Raw genomic sequence first — 14,282 nt, forward strand, 5'->3', positions numbered from 1 at the left:
TGGGAGGTGGAAGGAATATGATTACTGCATTTTATCGAAATCATTGACCGAGAAAGAAAAAAAGTCATGACACATCAATGGATACGAAGGAAGTCAATATGATTTAGATGAGGTCAGACGTGGACATGAAGGTATCATTTGATGGTGTCTAAATCTGCCGCACTTCTTTACCCTTCATCTCCGGCCGCTCGACCTCCCATTCGTCGCGCAGCACAGCGAATAATGAGTCGACAAGTATGAGGACGAGAGCGAGACTCCAGACCAGGGTGATGGCATAGAAGAAGTTGGCATTACCAGAACCGGCGTATATCCAGAGATGGTAAAAGGCTGGACCCAGAAGTGTAGCATAGAGGAGGGCAGAGATAGCGAAGAAGGTGTAACGCATGACTGTGAAGTATCAGTACTGGTCTGAATGGGAGAGAGAGACGTACGTGGGAAGACATGTCGATAGAGCGGTAGCATGGCGAAGTAAAGAGATGTATCTGAGAGACTTGGATACGGCTTGAATACTGCAATTAAACCCAGCATAGTCGTGATCACGAAGAGAGGCTGCGTCCGTAGTCTTATGCACAGGCCGCCAACGTAGCCCCCCAGATGTAGCCAGAACACACCGAGGAAGAATTCTCGAAATGAGTCGAACATCTCAATGAAGAAGTACCACCATAGGCCAACGTTAGGGGTCAGGTCCGGAAGCAGCAATTGCACGCCGTAAGTCGAGGTCATGAACTTCCATGATCCTGTCAAAACGCTCGAGATGTAGAGCAGCCAGGCAACGCCGGCAAAGAATGCTCCGATATTTGTAGAAGCAGATTTTATAGCGGACGTCGCTTTCTCGATTTCCGCTTGTCGATCATAGCACAACAGTATTAAAGGTGGCAGGATTAGGATTGGATATATCGAGAAGTATGAGGCCAGACTCAATGCCAGCATCGAGCTGATTGGCTTATTGGACACGCCATTTGCAATAGCGAAGAGAATAGCACAATTTGTAAAGATACTCGTAGGTCGCCCTATGCAGGTCGCGATTGTGAAGGGATTGAAGAGATATGCAGCTCCTATTTCCATTCCATCCCACTTCGTATCTTTTCGAGGGGATGTGAATAGTCTCGAGGACCTGGGTTGCCCTGAGTCGGCAATTCCTATCAAAGTGTGGGCGCAGAGGAGGTCAAGTGCGATGTAGAGTAGTTTCGTTGAGGATTGGAATAGAGAAGGTGGGATGAGACTGAAAAGAGGTAGTAAAAGAGGCGCCTACACGTCCAAGTCAGCGATTCGAAGGAGTTCAAACTGCGAATGCACTTACCTGATGAAAGACTCCCCCGTCATATGGAGATACATTATGAGTATAGAGGAATAGACCTTCCTGTACTTCACAGCCTTTGTCAGTCGTCCTCTAGGATTTATGGAACATTTGCATACATCTCTTGAAGCTCGTGACTGGCGTGGAGACCTCGACACGGCCTGTCAGAAGGTCCGCGAAGTCAGGGAAGATGAAGAAGAGGACGAGTCGGATTGCAGTGGCAGAGCCGAATAGAAGAGCTTTTCGGCGATCTATGACCATCGTGTGTTAAGATTGCTATCATGCAATCGTCATCGAACTACCTCTTATTGTACACTACAGCGGTGCGTTCACTGAACATATAGGTCGTATAGAATCACGCTGCTAAAATGGTGGTTTCTTAAGGCCGATAAATTACGAGGTCTTGGCACCAGAATCGGTTCCGTTGCCGTCATAAAATTTTCGCGTGGCCAATCCTCAGTCATTTGGATCAAGTCGCTATGTCAGTCCAAATCAGACATTGGATTGGTTGAAAGGCTATGTAATATATGAATCATGCTGACCGCACTGTCTCGATGATCGCCTGGCCTGCCATGACCTAGAACAGAGGACCCTACCGCGCTCTAGCTGGAGTATCCAAGGGCTAAAATGTACTTTGGTTCATGCAAAAGTTGACAGTGACTCACCAGTAGGCTTCAACGTGTGAGCTTATGTCAGTAACCAAAGGATGATCAGGTATGCCCGAAGAAGACGAAAAACCGCAAGGCGCAAACACGCCTGCATCTCTTTGCGAGCGCTGTAGCAGGGTGCCTCTGACATCCGAAAAGCTGAAAGACGTCGGTAGTGAAGGAAGCTGGTTTTTGGGCGCATATTGTCTCATCAAAGCCAGTAATTGTCCTCTATGCGAACTCGTTGAGTCTATTTGTTACGCAAAATCTCAGATGTCTTGGGATCCATTACGAAAGCCTAGAGATCGTGATCCAATACATTTGTTCTGGTCAGAAGACACGTGTGGCTTTTATGTCGATGAATTATCTCCTGTAGGATCCTTCATCTGCTTCGCGGAATCCGAGGATTCTTCCCTAAAGCGTGCAAAAGCGGTTCTGCCGGATTGGATCGACCCATCGGTATGCAAAGAATGGTTAGAAATCTGCGAATCCACACATGGACCCGAATGTTCACTCAACGATTTCGACGGGAAAAGATCTCGCATGAAAAACGATGGGAGTTATGTCCTTCGATTGATTGATGTCGAGGCCTTGTGTGTGATTAATGAACCAGATGCCTGCCATTATTGCGCACTAAGTTACGTCTGGGGCTATCCAGGTGACGGAAGATTAGTTCTAAAACGCTCAAACAAAGCTGCGCTGATGAAGCCCCAAAGCCTATACAACCTATGGAATTTAATTCCCAAGACGATATCAAGTGCAATATCTTGGGTCAGAGCTCTCGGTTTTCGCTATTTGTGGGTTGATAGCTTTTGTATCGTGCAGGATGACGAGAAGGAACTCCAAAACTGCATTGAGGTCATGGACGCCTACTATAGCAAGGCATTCCTCACTATCGTTGCTGCTTCAGGTACTGACGCTTACGCGGGGCTCCCAGAGTGCCGCCAGTTGGACGGATTCCCACTCGTCTTGCACGGGAAGTTGTCCAGGGAGTCCACTTAACGACTATAGAAAGCCTTGACTTGCCTTTACGACAATCTTACTACGATAACAGAGCCTGGACGTAAGTAGAGAGTATCATACTGCCCATGCGACACCGAACACTAACAATAAACGAGACTAGAATGCAAGAGCAGCTTTGCTCAAACCGCAAACTGATATTTGTCGACCAACAGGTCTACTTCCGCTGTCAGAAGATGACATGTTATGAGAACATGCACACAATTGGTCTTCCGGGCATTCTTGATTCGCATTACTCGTTGATACCCTTCATATTCGAGAAGCCTGTGGACTTTGACAATTTCACTTACCTCATCATGTACTATACACGACGCAACATGACTCATCAGAGCGATTATTTGCGAGCCTGCTCTGGCATGCTTCGGAAGTTGTCCGAACTTATGGAGGTATCAATCTTCGAAGGTTTATCAGTGGAACTCGAGCGTTCCCTCATCTTCACAAGGGATGAGACTGACAGCAAGCCTTCGCTCCGAAAAACAGGCTTTCCCAGTTTTTCATGGATTGGCTGGCAATACGCTCCTGACTGGTTTGAAGCTGAATCAACGACTGATCGACGAAAGTGTTTCGATTGTGATTGGATTAAATGGTATAGTCGATCTCCAGATAGCCGCTTCTGGGAGCTTGATAAGCAAGGTATTCGAGCATTGTCAGGCGCCCCAAAGTTCGACGATTGTCGACATATGATAGACAAAAAAATGACGCTACATTCGTCATCAACAGGCACCGAACCTAGGTATGACGAATTGCCTCCTTTGGGGTTTCATCCACTTTGCTTCTCGACCGTGTCAATATTTCTGAAGATAGCTAAGTCCTCTCCACCTCGTGATGAGTTTCACGACACCTTTGGCATTCACAAATCTCCGTGTGGCAAATTCATGTTAGAAGCTCAAGACGTTTGCGTTGACGACGTACAGGAATTCGCACTAGTCTCCAGGTATGAAACGACATGGGAGGATGGAGCTTATCCCCAAGGTCAAGTCGAAAAAGGTTACTTCGCCCTGCTACTAAAGACAAACGGACCATTAGTAGAACGCAGAGGTCGTTTGAAGATTAGAAAGGATGACATTGCAAAGTCTTTGCCCCCAGGGCCGACGTGGAGAAGCATCATTCTAGGATAAGAAAAGGATTGTGGGTACTGTTTGTACAGCAGACAAGCCTGACAATGCAGCTGCAAGGACCGACAATTGCTCAAAATCAGCATGTCTGAACGAGCATTTTGATCCCACAATACCTAATGAATTTATGGCAGCGTCCTTACTAAAAATCTCTTCTCAATTCGCCCCTGACCGTATCAGACTCGTCAGCAATGCCCTCGCTCAGCACTCCACAGTGACTTTCGCGGTCCTGTACAGCAACATAGAGGACCCTTTGCTAACGGTTTAAAGAGCTCTACCAATTCATTTACCTCCTTATCAAAATAACGATATATAATCTCTACTTTTTACAAAGCAGCCCCTTTCATCTAACACCAAGAACTATTACCCGCGCACTGTCAGGTGAACAGAACACGACCTTCATCAAAATCCGCCCATTCCCCTACATATACACAAAACCCAAAACCAATCTGTACGACTAATCACACACCCTTCTGTATGACCCCTTCCTCGCCCCCAAAAGCCCCATCAACAAAACCCACACCAAACCCATCGCCTGCCACTACCATCCCTTCCCAACCTCCACTCACACGCAAAACCCACCACCCCCCTCCCCCCTCCCCCTTCCCCTACCTTGCCCCCCTCTCCTTCCCCCACCTTCTGCCATCCGCACGTACGTACGAGCAAATGGAAGAAAGGCTCCAGAGTCTACAACTTGTACCTTATCCCACGAACACCACTCCCTTCCCCCTTGCCCCTTGCCCCTGGCCCCTGGGTCTCCTCACTGGAGGAGAGAAACAAAATAGATAGATTAACCGTAGGTAGGTAGCTGAGAGTATCATAGGGCAGAGAGTACAATGAATGATGAGAAAAGGTAAGGGGAGGAAATCACACAAGAAAATATAGTAAGGAGAGATATATCTCATTCGCAAAGCGCGACGCTGCTTACCATATACGTCAACAGCAGATAGATGGTATCACATCAATCTAAATCATTAAATCTAATATCTCATTCCCTCTCTATAGCCCTTTGCGATATTCTATCGATAGCATTAATATCTTTACACGGTATCTCAAGCACAGCACCATTGCCATCTGATGATTCCAGCATCTGCATCAGCTCACTGCACATCTCTCTTAGTAAGTACAGCCCAAGCCAACCATGTGATACTCTTTTTGAAGCTCAAAACCCATATCCCTCACCCACCCAAACTCCTTCCCCATCTCTAAACACCTCCTCTTGTGCTTTCTCATCACACATATCACCCCAGCTCAGCCACGCCTTATTACCCCTATCATCAATCGTCCTCGCGCCCCATATCTCCCCACCACCTCCCTCGCCCCCGCCTCCCTTACCTCCCGCACCCTTTCCCATCCCAGGCCTCTCTACTTTCAGTCCCGCCTTCTCAGCATTACCGTCCCCAGAACCCTTCTGACTATTCCCAGGACTCGGTGCGAACCACTCCCTCCCATATTTATCCACAGCAATGGGCTGTCTTGTTCTCCTCCTCTTCAGCGCTTCGCGGACTAGAGCTCGGCCATAGGGTTGGAACCACATCTGATCCCAGGTGGTCGTTCTCCGTGCCTTCAACCCGTCTCGATGTGCGTTATGATGGATGATGGCGGTTGTGATGCCAGTGTAGAGGTGTGTGAAGAGGGGAATGTCAGCCCAGCTTGTTCCTGGCCCGTTATACCACGCCGAGGTGTTGAACTTGGTATTTTCCGTAGAGACGTTTGAGAGGAGAGCGAAAGGTGGAGGGAGGGCGGCGATGTCGGATTGAAGACGGTGTGCGCCGTAGGGAGGGTCAGAGATGTTGAAACTTTGCAAGGAAGCATTGACAGAGGAGGCATTAGAGAGGGTGACCCAGTCGATGTCGTATTCGGAGAAGACGGTGGGGATGGAGAGGGAAGAGGTGTAGTCTAGCCCGACGCCGAACTCGTAATTCTTGTCTGGGATGGGGTCGAAGGGAACGTCGATCTTCGTTTCCACAGCGGCGTCGTCACGCACTCGGACTTTATGCGTTGACATGGGAGATGCACGTTGGTGGTTCTGCTCACCCCATGTTCTTGCGAAGACGTTCTGATCATGACCATCGATATCGAGATCTTCTTCTGCTTTTTCAAGGGCGCGGCCCCATAAACGCCGCAGCTCTTTCACGCGGCCAAGAATAAAGCCCGCGTTTAGGTATTTAGGGCGCATGTGTAGATAGGGGTTGCGAGGGTCGTCAGACTTCTGGTCTGTTTGGGGACCGTACATGTCGCGAGCTAGCGGGGACTCGTAGTAGTTGGCGCATTTGGCGTCAGCAGGCTTACCCGGCCAGCACCTCTTTTGCGAGGCAAAGATGATCTTATGGTCAATGTGTATATGCCGGCCTGTCTCTTCTCCTAGCTGCTTTTGTATCCACTCATTATTCTGCTCATTGACTTCGTGATAGCGATCGATTAGGATTTTGGGGGGAGCTGGAACCATTCGTCGAACCCGTCCATGAAGAGGACAAGATCTTCATCATGCCTTTTGTCCAGGCTATCAAAGAATCTCGGTGCTTCTGTGATCTTCGCCATCATTGGCTCTCCTGTTGCATTCCAATTGTATAACGTGGGCGCAGGATAGCCCAGGATAGCCCCAGCAAGAATACCTTTGCACAGGTTTGCATCCGCCTTGTTTACGGGGATGAGGATGTGGAACTCTGCAGGTCGCAAGGTCGTCCCTTTGCCACCGAAGACATGAATATTGTTCAATGTCTTCGTCCATTCTGGGCGAGAGTCTGTATGGAACTATTGGGCAATCAGTAAGCTCGTAGCGGGAAGGGGACTGAGTCCATCTCACCGTGAAAAGGAGGAAGACAAAGGCAGAGAGAAGGACAGCGGTGAGGATGATAATTCGTCGACGGCCGGCGAAGAAGATGCGCTCATTGAGCGATGTGGCATGGTCGAAGGCGCCCATCTCGACCTACTTGGTGATCCTTTCTCGCGCCCACGAACTCCACGGCAGGCAAAGGAAGTGGAAAAAGGTGGAAAGCATACTCATGTACAATATCAATCAACAGAGATATACACAGAAAGAAGAAAGAACGACAACGACTACGACATGAAGGGAGGAAAGTGCCCCTGTGCAGCACCGCAGAGAGTGCAGACAGCTTGCATGGGATTCAATGTCGGCCACGATCGATCTTGGCCGGAGCTAGAGCGTCTCTCTTATCAATCTCCAATCTGTCACTAGAACAGGGCACCGGCAGCGGTCCCACCGTCAAAGTGCCAATGACAGCGCACGAAAACCCTGCTAATGCATAAGGAAGATGCAATCTGCTATGGATACGGTTAGCACTGCTACTAATCTCGGACGACGGCTTAGGTCAGGGGCTCTCTCCGCTGTCTCCGGTGCCTAACTGCATTTTGTCGCAGCTTCATACATATAGTCGAGGTGGATAACACACAATAGAGGAGAACCTGCAGAATGCATGCAGTCCTCATCGCTCGGTCAAGCTCGTATATGCCCCCTTCCAACCCCCTTGATCCCAAAAGAGCTCGGAAATCGGGAGCCCACAGCCATCCAATCACAGCGCATGTGACTTGCCAAGACTCTTACTCAGCAAATATCTCTCAGCCCTACAGCCATCGCTGCATCACCACCAAAACCGCGACAATCCAGCACGCTTTGTACAATACTCCGCTCACAATGTCACTAATCCGCCTCCTCTCCCCCTCTCGCCTCCAGCACCTCACACACTCACCTCTTACCTATTCCCGCGCCCTCCCCAGACCAATCCAATCAGCCACCTCCCGCCTGCACCCACGAACCCTCCACACGACCCACCGCCCACGCCCTCTCCACCTCTGCTCTACCTTCTCCCCTTCCTCACTATCCCTATCACACCCATCCCGAACCTCCCTCTTACCATGGCAAACAAACTCCACCATCCAAACCCGCGGCATGAAAGTCCGCAGCAGCGTGAAAAAACTTTGTGAAGGGTGTCGTGTAAGTCTTTGCCCTACATTATTCTCTTATCATGGAGGCGTAAGAAGACAGATAAAAGAGGATTGAATTGCTGATATCCATGGTGTGGGGGATACAGAGCGTGCGGCGAAAAGGCTACACCTACATCGTCTGCAAATTGAATGGGAAACATAAGCAGCGGCAGGGATGAGTAGTCGTCATACTTCGCTAGGATTCTGGAAGAGCAAAAAGGTGCCGGTTCGAGTCAGAGCCTTGGAATGGACAGGAAAGAAGGGAGGAGATGATAGTGGGGCATGAGAGCACTTTAGTGGGCTGGCTGAGAGAAGAGCATAGGCTAGGAGTGATATACAACGCAAAGTGACACAGGAGAGCTTCAATCGGGATAGCTATGGCAATCTGAAGACTACCTTCCCTCTCGGGCATGTAAATACAATTTAGAGTACCCTACCCAAACCGAACAAAGCAAAGCATACTCGGCTTCCCCTCCAAAAGACGCATGTATACCAAGGCAGGTTCGTCCTTCCAGAAAAGCATGTCGCAACCTCCGCACCCGACCTGATTACCTCGTCCTCTCTCCTCCTAATTGTCCATCAGTCAACCCATCGGCCTCGGGGTGATATCAGAATCCCCCTTTGCCCCCACACCCACACCGTTACCACTCTTCCTAACATCCTCCATCTCAGACCCCCCACCAGCCCTCCCCTCCTCACTATTCTCACCTATCCCCTCAAACAACTCTCCCACAACTTCAAACAACCCCTCCCCCCTCCCCGCCCTTCCCGCCCTCCCTCAGACTCTCAAAAATCACGCTCACATACCCGCCCAGAGTCAACAACCCATTCTTCGCCGTCGGACAATCCCCCAGCCCTTTATGAAACGGTACATTCAGCTGATGTCTCACATAAATATACAGCCCGTCGGATCCGCGACCAAGATAGGGGTGAGCGCTCGGGTGAACGAAGTACGCCTCTCGATTTTTGACAAAGAGTTCCTGAAGGCGCCCGGCGAGGAGAGGAGTGAACTGCCCGAGTATATCAACGAGATCAGTGGTCTCGTCCCGCCTGTCGTGCGCGAGGCTGTAGAGGTACGTCATCACCGTCGACTGCGCGAGCGCGGTAATATGGGCGAAACGGGGGCCAGAATCCATGGATGTGGTGGAGGGGAGTTGCTTCATGACGAACGCTTCTATTTTGTCCCCCAGTGTTTCTCGGTCCTCTGGGTTCTGCAAAGCGGACCTGAATGCTTCATTGGTGAAGCTGTGTATCAAGAGCTTTGCTTTGCTGCGAAATTCGATGTCGATGGCTCGGAGGTCGAGGGCTTGACAGAGTGCGTAGATGTAGACTGCGCACATTTGCATTACGATCTCGACTGCTTGATGCGTGTACCGTGCACTGATTAGCGCCAATGAGTTCAGAGCCTGGTTGCCCATTTCCGCCGTTTGGACATGTGTGCTGACTGGATTTGCGAGGAAGGCTAATTCGGACATGTACGCCGCCATGTTGATATCACAGCCCTTGAATGTGTAGCTAGTGCTTGGCTCATCGGCAGCGAGATTGGGAGGGAGTCCGTTATTGGTGGCGGGATTCATGAGTTCGGTACACTGCGCAAAGAGCATACGGCCGAGAAGCTGGAGGCCTTGGCGGGTTTTCTCCATCGCAGAGGTGATGGAAAGGGCTTGAAAGTTGCCACCGTGGTGCATTGTGCTGTTTGAAGGATCCATGAGGGGGTTGTCTGTCGTGGAATTGCATTCGGTGGAGATCTGACCGTGGGCAAGGCAAAGGTCTTCAAGAACAGGGCCAATCCACTGTGATGCTGTGCGAATTGAATAGCGGTCTTGTTTCAGCTCTCGGTCTTCATTTTCAGATTCGTCTTCGTCGCGAGCGAGGTGCGAGCCTGAGAGAAGGAGACGGATGTGCTTCGCGGCCTCTGCTTGGCCAGGGTGAGGCCGGACCTGGGCAAAGAATGGGTCGAAACTGCCAACTGCGCCTGAAAGTGCTTCAACATCCATGGCGGTCAATAGTTGAGAAAGGAGGGCAAGCTGATGTGCGTCATGCAATGCGAGGGCGCCAACAGCCGTGGAGAAAGCTGTCCCGTTCAAGACTGCAAGCCCTTCTTTTGGACCGAGTCTTTGGGGCTTGAAACCAGCCCTTTTGAGGGCCGAGCTCGCCGATATAAGATCCCGCTTACGGTGATTGTTGTCAGCCCAAACCCAAATATCAGGATTACCTTCGATAGTGCCAGCAATGTATGACAGGGGTTGAAGATCGCCTGAGGCAGATATTGAACCTCGGAGGGGTACTAAAGGAATTAGATTTTTGTTGAGCATCGTCATCAGCACGTCTATCATCTCCCAACGAATGGCCGAGTCTCCATTTAACAGAGATTTGCAACGGACAAGCATAGCGCCGCGGACCCATTGCTCTGGCATAAAGGTCACATGCGGTGAAGCCTGAAGTTGGGCAAGAATGTGGTCTGGTTTCATTGAAGAGGGTAGGATCCCACTATTTTGATGCTGTAAGAGTGCTCGTTGCAGATCATAGGTGTTCCCCGTTCTCGTGTCTGCACTGCCGCCAAAACCTGTTGTGACACCATAAAGCGAGTGGCCGTCTTTGAGACTTGCCCTAAGCGCGTTGACGGTAGCTGTCACTCGCAGGATAGCTGCGTCTTTGTCCTTCACACCTACAACTTTCCGATATCGAGCAACAGCTACTACATCCCCGAGATATATTGAGCTTCCGTGATTGATGTTGACAGGTCCTATATCCTTCGTATCTTTGCTAGAACAGCTTGAATATCTCAGGCGCTCCTTGTGAACCAAGTCGGCATGAACAGTGGCCGTAGTCGGATTGCCATATATAGAAAATGAGATTGAGTACCCCATCTGTGTTTGGTCCTCCTCCTTCGTAATGGAAAGCGAAGTCAGGCTCAAATCGTCTATTTCCAGGTGCGGACTTTGGTGTCGAAGCTTGTCATTGTTCAGCAGCAAACTTTTAGACTCCTGGACAACGTTCGAGCTCCCAAAGGGTGTTGACTCCCCATCCGGCAGGAGCTGTACGGTGAACAGCATAGTTGTCACGAACTAGCCGCTCCCGTGGCAACGGTTATTCGTCCGCCTTGTCACAGTAGCAGCGTGGCGGAGACGTTGTATGTGAAGATATTGATTATTGCAATAATTGAAAGCAGCGTTTCGGTAGCAATATTGTGCAATGCATCTTGTGAAATCTGTAGGTCACCACAGCGCTGCGGGGCTTGAGGAAGCCTCGTGATTGTTTCATGACTGGGAAAAAGTGCCGGGCATCTTCCCAGTCCCGATACTTTCAACACAGATTTCTTGCTATTATGAGACTAACCAGCCCCTCTTTTGAATTGCAGACACTTTTGTGACTAAGACGATACGACATCTGCGGCTATCCACGGCATTTTCCCCTTTTTCGTGTTCTGTGGCCCCATTCGCGGCAGCGCTCAGGACGGTGACTGCGACAAGGACTGAACCTTCCGTGTATGTATATTGTACGAAGAATACACCACGAGGACGTCAGATCTTCAGTCTTCATGTAAGTCGTTCTTTTGCCGTAGCGCAAGTTCCCGGGGCTTTCTCTCGGCCAAGTCTTCTAGTGGGAGGCTTTCACCAGTCTTGTCACAGGTTTCGGGTGTCACGAAGATTGACATGAGTGCTCCAACGATCATGACGATCGTGAATCTGTGTCAGCGAAGCTCTTTGTCAGCGTTGAGTCTCATATGATGTATTCACACGACTTGGTGCTGTGAACATACCCAACGAGCGTGCCTCCAAGACCTCTGTACCCTGGAACCTCGGTGACCACAATCTGCCCCAGAACAGAGCCAAGCTTGCCGAGGGCTGCTGATATGCCGTAGCAGGTACATCTAAATTTGGTAGGAAATACTTGCGCCGGAATCTATGAACATAGGTTGATAAATGGTGTGACATGCCTTCAGAAAGAGCATTTGGCTTACCATGAAAGTAGTTGTGTTTGGACCTTGTAATCCACTTAGTGTGCGTAGATTCGCCGAAGTACGGAGGTAAGACTCACCCAAATTATAGAAGAGCTGGCACAATTGGTAGAATACAACAATGGCGACATGGGCATTTGTGGTCGGAAGTGTCAAGTACATTACCCCAACGATGATGAAAAGAGCTCCCAACAGAATGAAACCCTTTGTCTGTAGTCTTCTCGGGCTGTTGACCGCGCGGACGAAAGCTTTAGGGCTTTTGAAATGCATGATAGCGATAGCGCCAAGACTACCAAGAAGTGATCCGACCGAGGACGATTCGAGTATATGTCTCTCTTCACCAATAAGCAGGGAATATGGAGGCCTCTCTGGCCCAATGTCTTCACCAAACAGTCTAGGTATGAAACTTGAGCTGTTGACACCCAAAAGATAGAATGTGAAATCAAGATTCATCCAATTGACAGATGTGGCGAAAAGGTCAACCCAGTTGCGGTCCTTAGATAGGTAGGTGAGAAATGGTCCAAAAAAGGCTCTTTCTGAGGTCACATTTTCCCTCGAGTTGCGGTCGATTTGATGCAAGGATCCGTTTGTTGCCATTGTTGCAGCCGTGATTGAGTCAGTGGTCATCTGTCCGGGTCTATGGATATCTTGAGGTGAAGCTAGACCAGGACACTCCTGCTGGTCACTGTTGACAGAGGTATAATCGTTCCTAGGAAGCGAGTCTAGCTCAAGTGATTCTGTCGAGTCGAAGTATGTTGCGTCATTCATAGCTTTGTCAGTATCATTCATGACATCAAGCGAATAGTAGACCTAAGACATAAGTCAAGCCCCCGACCATTTCTGGTAATGAGTAAACCTACCGACTCTGGAATCGTGAATCTGAAATAGATAGCGATAACGGCAGGCACAGCTCCAATCCCAGCAACGAGTCTCCACGCTCTGTCAATGGTCTTTGCACATTCAATGCCAGCAGGATCGGCTGCAGCCATAGAGCAAGATCCGGGACCAGAAGTCGCAGTGATGTTTGCGATATGTGACCGAAAGCCAGCCGTCGCAGCAAATGCCACCAAGACTGCGACTAGTTGTCCGAATGGTTGGAAGAAAAAGACCGCCGCTAGCATTGTGTCTCTGTATTTTGCTGGGGCAAATCTTGTCTACAATTAGCACAGAACTTTCACTCCAGCAACATTATACTTTCTCCGATGTGAGGACGCCGCTTAGGGGATAATCAGCGCCGACCCCGACGCCCATGATGCATCTCCAGAAGATGAGTAGCCCGATCAGGGACATGGAGTTGAATGCCCCGGGCGAGGCAGTAGCGAATCCGAAAGAAGCAATGATAGTAAAGCCCAATTCAAGCCCATACACCTTTCTGCGCCCTACTCGATCGGCGAGGTAGCCCAAGCTTATCTGGCCCAGCATCGAACCCAACAACATGGCCAGATTGAGTCCTAAACGGTATCTTGTTGGGAAATGATTCTCCCAGTAGACGACTGATATCATTGGGAGGATTGTGTTGATTGAGAAGATCTGCGTATCGGAGTCAGCAGGTCGACTTGTGATAGAGCCTCCTTTCGACTAGTACGTGCATCGTATGCGTCGGTGAGGAAGCCAAAGCCAGCCACGCAGACGATCTGCCATCCAAAGCCCGAGCGCTCAAGCGATCGCAGGACAAGTCGGCGCCTCGCTTTCGGCGTATCCTCCTGTACGGGCGGTCAGCTTTGGATGCGCATCGTCCAATGCTCTTGGTTGAATGCTTACGAGGTTTCCGTAATTGAATCCATGAGTGTGGTCGACCCAGAAGCGCCACCACTGGGGACGCATTACTCAGCCGTGGGAGGTTTTGGTCCAATCAATCAAGGGAGATTCGGGCTTGTTGAATGCCTGTACGCGATGGGTGAATGCGATAATGAGAGCATATGTCTCACAGCGCCTTCAAGTAGGAAGCTCAGATTCCCCGCCCAAGCAATTTCGAATGCTCCGTGGCCGAGTTGGCTCCCAAGAATGCTCAAGCGGGTGAGGTGACTCAGGGGAAGTGAGGAGCCTTGGCAAGGCTATTTTGCCACACCACCATGACATTTGATCGGTGTCGGTATGGGCATCGAGCTTACAGATAGCCCTGATAGCATTGATGTGGCTATGCAGCAACGTGCAGCAGACTGCAATACTGGTTTGTCCGATAGCGCCAAAGGATGCCATTGGGGTCTTCCCGCCAAGAAGTGATCGCTGCCGAGGCATCTTCCGGGCGATCATGCCGTTTTGTGGGGAGTAGTGGAGCCTAGAACACTGCCTCAGCT

The 14,282-nt window shown here is 50.0% G+C and overlaps 5 protein-coding genes across 5 annotated transcripts; 1 reads left to right on the forward strand and 4 right to left on the reverse strand.

The window, feature by feature from the left end:
• Nucleotides 1-148: 148 nt before the first annotated feature.
• Nucleotides 149-1,335, reverse strand: KY384_001788 (uncharacterized protein; the record flags this gene model as incomplete). Its single annotated transcript, XM_044810315.1, has 3 exons — nt 149-387; nt 432-1,222; nt 1,301-1,335. The coding sequence occupies 3 exons, from the start codon at nt 1,333-1,335 to the stop codon at nt 149-151; spliced, it is 1,065 nt and encodes a 354-aa protein (XP_044672289.1).
• Nucleotides 1,336-2,013: 678 nt separating this feature from the next.
• On the forward strand, nt 2,014-4,082 carry KY384_001789 (uncharacterized protein; the record flags this gene model as incomplete). Its single annotated transcript, XM_044810316.1, has 2 exons — nt 2,014-2,882; nt 3,068-4,082. 2 exons carry the CDS (start codon nt 2,014-2,016, stop codon nt 4,080-4,082), a joined length of 1,884 nt encoding a protein of 627 aa, XP_044672290.1.
• A 1,159-nt stretch (nt 4,083-5,241) lies between these two features.
• On the reverse strand, nt 5,242-7,002 carry KY384_001790 (uncharacterized protein; the record flags this gene model as incomplete). The annotated part of the gene is made up of 3 exons (XM_044810317.1): nt 5,242-6,471; nt 6,555-6,833; nt 6,886-7,002. The coding sequence occupies 3 exons, from the start codon at nt 7,000-7,002 to the stop codon at nt 5,242-5,244; spliced, it is 1,626 nt and encodes a 541-aa protein (XP_044672291.1).
• Nucleotides 7,003-8,761: 1,759 nt separating this feature from the next.
• KY384_001791 (uncharacterized protein) lies at nt 8,762-11,080 on the reverse strand (the record flags this gene model as incomplete). Its single annotated transcript, XM_044810318.1, has 1 exon — nt 8,762-11,080. One exon carries the CDS (start codon nt 11,078-11,080, stop codon nt 8,762-8,764), a length of 2,319 nt encoding a protein of 772 aa, XP_044672292.1.
• A 476-nt stretch (nt 11,081-11,556) lies between these two features.
• KY384_001792 (uncharacterized protein) lies at nt 11,557-13,106 on the reverse strand (the record flags this gene model as incomplete). The annotated part of the gene is made up of 4 exons (XM_044810319.1): nt 11,557-11,713; nt 11,788-11,930; nt 11,989-12,795; nt 12,846-13,106. 4 exons carry the CDS (start codon nt 13,104-13,106, stop codon nt 11,557-11,559), a joined length of 1,368 nt encoding a protein of 455 aa, XP_044672293.1.
• Between the last annotated feature and the right edge of the window lie 1,176 nt (nt 13,107-14,282).

This window comes from Bacidia gigantensis (genome assembly GCF_019456465.1).
Source record: "Bacidia gigantensis strain McMullin 20006 chromosome Unknown contig_134, whole genome shotgun sequence".
In the NCBI taxonomy this organism is placed as follows: domain Eukaryota; kingdom Fungi; phylum Ascomycota; class Lecanoromycetes; order Lecanorales; family Ramalinaceae; genus Bacidia; species Bacidia gigantensis.